This window comes from Conger conger, chromosome 2, assembly GCF_963514075.1.
Source record: "Conger conger chromosome 2, fConCon1.1, whole genome shotgun sequence".
Classification (NCBI taxonomy): domain Eukaryota; kingdom Metazoa; phylum Chordata; class Actinopteri; order Anguilliformes; family Congridae; genus Conger; species Conger conger.
Genome location: NC_083761.1, coordinates 61,963,686 through 61,972,635, shown reverse-complemented (window position 1 = coordinate 61,972,635; position 8,950 = coordinate 61,963,686). Strand labels below are relative to the sequence as shown.

The following is an 8,950-nucleotide window of genomic DNA, read 5'->3' as shown; positions in this document are numbered from 1 at the left end:
ATACTTTGGAATATAATACGAAGTGTTTCCTGTTGTCATATATGGGATAACGTGTTGTGTGAATAATATGGCCTATCTTGTTTGACAGGAATGTAAGTTAAATTTCAGTATTGTTTTCGTCAGAAAATAAATTGGCTAGCGTTACCGCCAAACGTAAGTGAAGCGAATTAACTTAACTAGTTAGCTAAGTGAATTATCGAAGGTTTGAAGTTATCTATGTATCTAAGTTACATATAAATAAAATATAACTGATGAGCCTTCCTAGCTTTAGCAAGTCAACCTTCGTGCCCTTGTTTATATGGTGACCTCGGTCGTGCATTCTGTTTTACTTTCTGGTTTCTGGTTTGTCTAGATTATTCGAATGAAAATGACGTACCATGCTCATACTTATGTCGCCATATCTGATTTACATCCAAACTGTACGCACTCGGTGAGTTATCCAATGTGTTTATTTACCATGAATATCGCAGTGTCTCGGAAAATCTAGGTTTATTCGCATATTCCATTTTTGTCCTCCAGGCCAAAGCATTATACAGTAACAAAATTACAACCTTCCTGATTTATTATTGAATATTTGTCACACTGAATAGGCTAATAATGAAAAAAAAAATTATTTAGCTGATGCTTTTATGCAAAGTTACTTACAGTTGATTAGACTAAGCATGGTACAATCCCTCCTGGAGCAATGTGGGGTTAAGGCCCTTACTCAAGGGCCCAACAGCTGGGCAGATCTTATTATAGCTGCACTGAGGCTTGAACCACCAAGCTTCTAGGTCCAGTCAGGAACCCTAGCCACTAAGCTACAGGCTGCCCCCTGGCAAGCTTTCAGATCTTTAGATACATTGTAATATTAGACAAAGGGAACCTGAGTCAATGTGCAAAACACATTCAAAAAATATATTATTTCATTTATTTAATGCAATAGGCATGTCATCTGTGTAAAAAGCAGTTGCCCCCCTTAAACATAATAACTTGTTGCACCATCTTTAGCAGAAATAATGCAACCAGATGCTTTCTATAATTTCATGTCACATATAATTTGATTTTCACATTGTAGGTTCATGAGCATGAAGTGCTCATTTCAGGTCCTGCTACAGTTTTTCAGTTTTTGAAAAAATTCCAAAAGCATCTTTTCACTTTGTCATTATGGGTTATTGAGTGGAGATTTTTTGGTGATTTTATCCATTTAAAATGAAATCTACAACGCAATAAAATGCAAAAAGTGAAGGGTCTGAATATTTTCTGAAGCCACTGTATCCATCTTAGGTAGCACAGCATCCCCACACCATGACACTACCACCACCATGTCACCATGGCTGGGTATGATGTTTCTACTGTAAATTTGCTTTATGCCAGATATAATGGGACCCATGTTGTCCAGAAAGTTCAATGTTTCACTCATCTGTCCATAGACCATTATCCCAAAAGGCTTGGGGATCATCCGGATGCTTTTGAAATGTGAGACATTGATGCTTCTCTTGGTTAGCAGTGGTTTCTGCCTGGCTCCTCTCCCATGAATCCACTTTTTGCCAGTCTTTTTGTTATTGTGGAGTAATGAACACTGAACCTAGCTGAGGCTAGAGAGGCCTACGGTTCTTTGGATGTTCTTCTGGGATCTTTTGTAACTTCCTGGGTGAGTTGTCCCTGCACCCTTGGATAGATTTTGGCAGGCTGGGCACTCCTGGGAAGATTCACCACTGTTCCAAGTGTTCTCAATTTGGAGAAAATGCCTCTCACTGCGGTTCAGTGGAGTCCCAGAGCCTTAGTAATGGCTTTATAACCCTTTCCAGACTGATATATTTCAACAACTTTTTTCCCATCTCTTCTGGAATTTCTCTGATCATGGCACAGTGTGCTTGTAGAAACTTGGTGGCGACTACTTCACTCTGATGGCAAGGTCCAATATGAGTGAGCTTTAGATTCAACAGGGCTGTGTTGAATCAGAAGAGTCTCATTATCAATTAAAAGTGGCTGTTTGATTGAGTAATTATGGGGGCAATTACTTTTTCACATGGGTGTTGTGGGTGTTTGATAACATTTTCATGAAACTGATAATCTGTATCTTTTACCCTGATGATAAAAAAAAGTTTTGTGTTAACTCTCTTTGTCTGATATTATATTTTGTCTAAACATTCAGTGTGACAAATATGCAACAATAGACGATATCAAGAAGGGGGAAAAGACTTTTTCACGGCATTGTATTTCACTTGGTTGGAAATTTAGATTTTTATTTATTTTCGCTTCATCTGAATTTATTCTGTTATTTTTCATTTGCAGAACATTTTAGGGGTTGTTATTGGGAAAACTGATGTCAAAGGCTTTCCAGACAGGAAAAGTAAAGTATTTTTTTCCTCTTAAAAAATAACTTTTTGGTTAGGTTTGTCAATGGTCGTAGTAAAATAAATGTGCATTTTCACATATTCCAAGGTTCACAGTATTGATTTCTCACATTGAAATGTGAAAGGCTTTCTACTGCCCTCTTCTGACAGGATTTCAAACATACTTGACAAAGTCTGAAATTTTTTTACTCTTGTGTTCATTGTGTAAATGACCAATTTTACTTGTCAGATATTGGTTCTGAAAGATTCACCTTCAGCTTCACCATTAAAGACTCACCAGACCATTTCATCAATGCTTCTTCATGGGGCCGAGATGATTATATCCACGGGCTGTCCAACAGCTTCAGAATTGGAGACTGTGGTAAGATCATTCAGTTTTCTGAATTTATTTCATAATCATGTGACATTATTTACCAGTTATGTTACAAGAATAGTAATTGCAATCTACAATGAGATTGTCAAATCATTTCTAAAGGGAAAATATTTCTGCCAGCAAAATATATTTGGTATTATGCATAGGTTAACTGACTATTACCATTTGATTTTACCATCAGATTCTCAAATGTCTTTTATCTAATTATTTTCATTTCAATTAATACACCCTTCAATTTCAAAAGTTAATCTTAGCAGAGGATAATGAAAAGACATATTCTCAAACTAATTTCCTGTATATACCATAGGACATTCAGGCCCAGAGCATAATTATGTATTTTTGTGCCAATGTTGGTAATAATAATAATACTTTTATTCCTATCTAAGAGATATGATGAATCAATAATTAATATCCATTGCTACAATGCAGAATAAAATTAACTTTGATAATTCAAGGCATCGCCCTTTTGTTACACTTCACTCTGAAGTGAAAGATGCAGATCCATTTTACTGTATAATCTGTATAATCCATTTTTCAAATGGTTACAGTTTTTGTTTTCAAAACCAAATAAAATTACTTCATCCCTTCCAGTGTTTATTTACGCAGACTTCTAGCTTCATGAAACCAAATGCTTCATCAGCCTTTTTCCAAAGCCCTGTAGTGAGTTTGGACTGCTGACTGCAAAGGAAGAAGAATCTCTGATTCACACAGTTACATGATAATCTGTATCTTTTACCCTGAGGGATGAGGTCATGCTTTCTTATGATGAAAACATTGTCTTGCAGTAATGATTGAGAATCCTTTAGTCGTCACTAAAGATGCTGAAAAAGAGGACAGATTTTGCCCTTCAACACCAAGGTAAAGATTTATCCTCTGGAAGAGGCGTAAAGGACATTATTATTTGCACCCATAACTTCATATTTTCTTAAAGATATTGACTGTGTGAATCTTGTCTTTGTTATTGCTGTCAGTACTGTGTGTATAGAACAAGGACTGAAACTCCTGTTCTGCACTTGCAACACGCAACAAAATATATCATTGCCATTATAAGTACATATTTACATGTAAATAAACATTATAGTTTAGATGTACGAAGTTTCGTTACTGTCATTTGTTTTATAAAATAAGATAGTACAGTACAATATATACCCAAAATGTATCTGAGTAATGGTCTTTGCTGTATGTCTCTGATTTAAATGTCTAATTATCTGGAAGTGTAATTTGAAATCTGCCCATGTTTTTTACATTTCAGCTTCTACAGGCTGTTGGTGACTGAAAACCATTCTGCAATACGAGTGTACCCAGATATGGAGGCAGATGACAAGCTCCTTGCTCTGCTCCATCTGCCTGTGAAGGATCCAACTGACTTCTATTCATTGGGGGATATTGTGGCAAATGGGCAGACCTTGGACAGCAGTGTGATTAATATTCTCGCAGCTGTTCAGTCGGTAAGATCCCAGTCGCAAGAAGGCTGAATTCCGGACGAAGACAGCGCTCTTCACCTCTGTTTACAGCAGTAGTCGGTTCATTAAGTATATTCCATATTAGATTTATCATCTGAAATATATTTCCACTGCAGATCGGAGAGCCAAAGTACTTCACAACCTCAGACGGCCGCAAAGGGCAGAGGTGTGAGGTGAAGCTCTTTGATGAAACTGAGACACTGTTTTCCTTGATCTGGTGAGAAGACGGGGCATTTTTTCCAGTAGTTACTGCCTGTATGTACATGCAGTATAATTACTCCTTCTGCCTGCTGAAATATCACCTCTATTTCATATAGCTGGGACAGAGAAGCCATTCAGCTGGTCCAGGCCTGGATACCCAGAGAGACAGGTGCAGTGGTATTGTCTTCAGTGTGATGAACATACTTATTGAAATACATTTTAATGGTCACTGAACTAATTATTGTCTTTATTTTTATTTTAGTGCTCTTCGTTGCAGATGCACGTGTCAGTTTTGATAACTTCCGCAAATGTATGGTGGCAACAGTTACCTCAAAAACAGTCCTTACTGTCAACCCTGGTAAGAAAATCCATTGAATTAATAGTCTTATAAATGACAAATAGAAAGGGTTATGCAGTCTACAAACTAATAATATCAGGGCATAAACTGAGAAGCGACTGTAAATAAGTAAAGTGAATAATTTTCTTTCATTGATAAGACACAAAAGAGGCCAATCAGCTCTTTAATTACGCCAGAGAGTTCTCAGAAACTGGAGGACTGGATGATCAAGAAAAGCAGTCTGGAGAAGTGCCATGTATGTACTCATATATTGTTTAAAGATGCCAGAACCTCATTTCAAACTGCAATGATTATAACATGCATGTAGTAACCAAACAAAATAGGCACATCAATGAGAAGTCAATAAATAGCGTGTTTGGCCACCACTTGTGGTTCTACATCACCACTCTTCAATGAGAAGGTCAATCAACTCCTACTTAGCTGATGTAATTGAAAAATGCTGTTGAAGTCATCATTACAGCATATCCTATAAATGCTGTGTGGAGATGTGGTGACTGAGAAAGCCATGACATAGGGATAATGTGAGTGTCATGCTCCTCCTTGGATGACTTCATGTGCTGTGGACATTGTCATCTTGAAACACGCTGCTCTCTGCAGGAAATACATGCTTTACTATGGGCTGGAAATGGTCACCAATAAGCAGTTAGTGATTGATATTGACCTTCTCATTATGAGTCCAAACTATGGCAGGAAGTTGTGTGACGCTGTTACATAATTGGCAGAAACCATCATTGTTGGAATGCTGTTGTGTTTCCAGGTCTGTTTTTTGCTCAGCACCCTATGCTCACCATAATGCAGTTGTTCTATACCCACTCTTATTTTTAGTGGATTCCATTGCTGATGTGTTCACTGTGAACCAGTTGAAACTCAAAGCCCAGGAAAGTCTTGAGAGGCAAGACACCGTCTACGGAATCACATATGGCTTCGTGACCACTTTGAGGATTGACTCCTCTATTTCCAAAGTCATTCGAAGCAGGTGGTACGTGTACACGAATATTAAAAACACGCACGTTTAATGCCTGAGATTACTTGAGGAGTTGTGATTTCTCTAAATGTGACATAAAGCACTGTATATTTGCTCATTGCCTATTCACTGTGTCATGTTCGAGGGGATACTTTTGCAGTCGCATTCATTTTACTGCTTGTTTTGGCATTAATGGGGAAGGTGTGTATTTCAGTGCGAAGTGCAGATTTCAGGTGAATGAGGAAATGCAGGTGTGCTCCAACGCTGCGTGCCCGGCACAGGGCCAGCCCCTGGAGGCCACAGCAGGGTTCGACCTGCTGGTGGACATCACTGACCACACTGGCACACTGCAGTCCTGCGCGCTCTCTGGCACTGCAGCCGAAACCACGCTGGGATGCACGGTGAGTCAGAACAAAGGCTGCAACAGGGAGGCCACCGCGCATCGGCCAGTTAATCCAGGTCCAATGACAATACAGTGTTAAGGCTGCAAGGCTCCAGCCATTCAATTCCAGTCGCCTTGGGCTCATCAGAAGCAGCTGAGTTGGTGTGATAGGCCATACATCTTGATAGTCATACTTTAACGTGTTGTAAAGTTCCCACTGTTGCTTGAGGCAGAACTCATGATGACTGTTTCAAGTATTTATCATTACAATAAAATGTTATTGGGCATTGTTGAGAACAAATGCAGTTTACGACAACTATATTGTGATTAGGCTGCAGGTACCAAGATTCACTTTGAAACAATGTAGTTTGTCACTCAATGTGGAAACATAGGATGCATTGTGGTGCTTTAAAGCAGGTTTGGTGTCATCCAGTTAACTGGGATTTTGAGGTGAAACACACCTTTCATTAATACCTTTAATTGTATTAAATGTATCATGTAGCCTGTGTGCAATCATGCAATGGCAGAATTGGATCAAATGTGACATTTGAAAGATCCAGCATAGCTAAATTGAAGTATTAGGCATAATTAAAGGATAACATTTAATAAAAGAGCTGATTAAAAGAAAAGCTCATGTTTGAATATTATCTTTAAACGTGTTATTTTATGGCAGGCTGAAGACTTTGTTTGTCTGACAGAGGGTCAGAGGACAGCTCTGAAATGGAGATTCCTTCTGGAAAGATGCAAAGTTTATCTGAAGGTACATATACGATTTTATCAGGAACACATGTACACCTACTTATTCATGCCATTATCTAATCAGCCAATCGTGAGGCAGTGGTGCAATGCATAAAATCATGCAGATACGGGTCAGCTTCAGTTAATGGTCACATCAACTATCAGAATGGTGAAAAAATGTGATCTCAGTGATTTTGATTGTTGGTGCCAGACGGGCTGGTTTGAGTATTTCTGTAACTGCTGATCTCCTGGGATTTTCACACAGTCTCTAGAGTTCACTCAGAATGGTGCGAAAAAAAAAAAAAAAAAAATGCACAACACATCGAACCTTGAGGTGGAGGGGCTACAACAGCAAAAGACCATATCGGGTTCCACTTCTATCAGCCAAGAACAGAAATCTGAGGCTGCAATGGGCAGAGGCTCACCAAAACTAGACAGTTGAAGACTAGAAAAACATAGCCTGGTCTAATGAATCTCAGTTTCTGCTGAGGCATACAGATGGCAGGGTCAGAATTAGGTGCCAACAGCATGAATCCATGGACCCAACCTGTCTTGTGTTAACAGTCCAGGCTGGTGGAGGTGGTGTAATGGTGTGGGGAATGTTTTCTTGGCACACTTTGAGAACACCTTTGGGATGTGGTAGATTCCTAGCATGAATGTGCAGCTGACAAATCTGCATAAATTGCGTTATGCAATCATGTCAACATGGAACAGAATCTCAAAGGAATGTTTTCAACATCTTGTGGAATCCATACCACAAAAAACTGCAAATGTAGGTCCTACCCAGTATAGTGTTCCTAATTAAGTGTACAGTTTTACAATACATATTTATCTTACAGTGCCCACTACAATTATCTAAGAGAGATCAAATCTATCGCAAATTGAAAAAAACTTTTTCACCAAAGTGCACTATTCCCATTTGACATATAGCACAATCTCGGGCAAATCTTTTCTTTACAAACATTTTCAGTGGAAGATGTGCTTAATTTCAGGTTCTTCCTTCTTCTAAAGCCAGAACTGGGCTGAGAGGGAGCATCCTGTCCTGCACGTTAGCTGATCCAGGGGAAGTGCGTCAACATGTTCTGACTGAGCAGTGCAAGTAAATAACACATTCTGGGATTCTGGGTCAATGTTGTGGCTTTCAATGTACTTGTGGAAGTAATACCTTCAGTTATTACCATTTTGACCTGATACGTTTGAGTGAATATAGTAATGTTTATATAAATTTCCTGATACATTTATTGAGTTAAGTAATTTGATGTGTTCATTTTTAAAAATAAGGTGTTGAAGTATGTGATACTGTACATTACTGTTGGTTACACGTGGATTACAAAATAAATAGTATAAATAGATACAAAATAAATGTTTCAAGTATTACACAGTAACGTTTATCATTATGTTGTCATATTATATTACATCTTGCATCCCTACTGAAATACATCATTTTATATCACATATTACATTTCTGATAGGTACATTATTTCATGGAGTTGGGAGTTAAATCTGCTGAATCAATGTGATAAAAACCTATTTATTTGGTAATATTTTACTGAACAAAAAAGTAATGAATGGCAATACTCTTTTCCCTGAGTCATGTTGTCAGCCAGAAAGGACATGCTGAGAATGTCCTTAAATGTCAGCCTGGTGTGAATCCCCCTTGGGTGTCACCAGAGCACCTCACAGACAGTGGAGAATGGCACAGGAAAATGGCTGTAGCTTTTTAGGTCAGCTGCTCAGCTTTACAGAAGCATATCTCATCATCCATCCATCCATCCATTATCTGAACCCGCTTATCCTGATCAGGGTCGCAGGGGGGCTGGAGCCTATCCCAGCATACATTGGGCGAAAGGCAGGAATACACCCTGGACAGGTCGCCAGTCCATCGCAGGGCACACGCACCATTCACTCACACACTCATGCCTACGGGCAATTTAGACTCTCCAATCGGCCTAACCTGCATGTCTTTGGACTGTGGGAGGAAACCGGAGTACCCGGAGGAAACCCACGCAGACACGGGGAGAACATGCAAACTCCGCACAGAGAGGCCCCAGCCGACGGGGATTCGAACCCAGGACCTCCTTGCTGTGAGGCGGCAGTGCTACCCACTGCACCATCCGTGCCGCCACCATATC

The 8,950-nt window shown here is 39.3% G+C and overlaps 1 protein-coding gene across 1 annotated transcript; it reads left to right on the top strand.

Moving 5' to 3' along the window:
* The first annotated feature begins 367 nt into the window (after nucleotides 1-367).
* Nucleotides 368-7,921, top strand: meiob (meiosis specific with OB-fold). The gene is made up of 13 exons (XM_061230480.1): nucleotides 368-430; nucleotides 2,278-2,335; nucleotides 2,569-2,700; nucleotides 3,498-3,570; nucleotides 3,965-4,160; nucleotides 4,292-4,392; nucleotides 4,493-4,545; nucleotides 4,639-4,734; nucleotides 4,874-4,969; nucleotides 5,560-5,713; nucleotides 5,913-6,099; nucleotides 6,754-6,840; nucleotides 7,811-7,921. The coding sequence occupies exons 1-13, from the start codon at nucleotides 368-370 to the stop codon at nucleotides 7,919-7,921; spliced, it is 1,407 nt and encodes a 468-aa protein (XP_061086464.1).
* Nucleotides 7,922-8,950: the final 1,029 nt, after the last annotated feature.

Bases quoted from the DNA above. Each gene is read 5' to 3' on its own strand.
- meiob (XM_061230480.1), top strand. From the start codon at position 368: ATGACGTACCATGCTCATACTTATGTCGCCATATCTGATTTACATCCA. The intron at 3,571-3,964 runs GTAAAGATTTAT...TTTACATTTCAG, and splicing joins TTTTGCCCTTCAACACCAAG to CTTCTACAGGCTGTTGGTGA. The intron at 5,714-5,912 runs GTACGTGTACAC...TGTGTATTTCAG, and splicing joins AAAGTCATTCGAAGCAGGTG to TGCGAAGTGCAGATTTCAGG.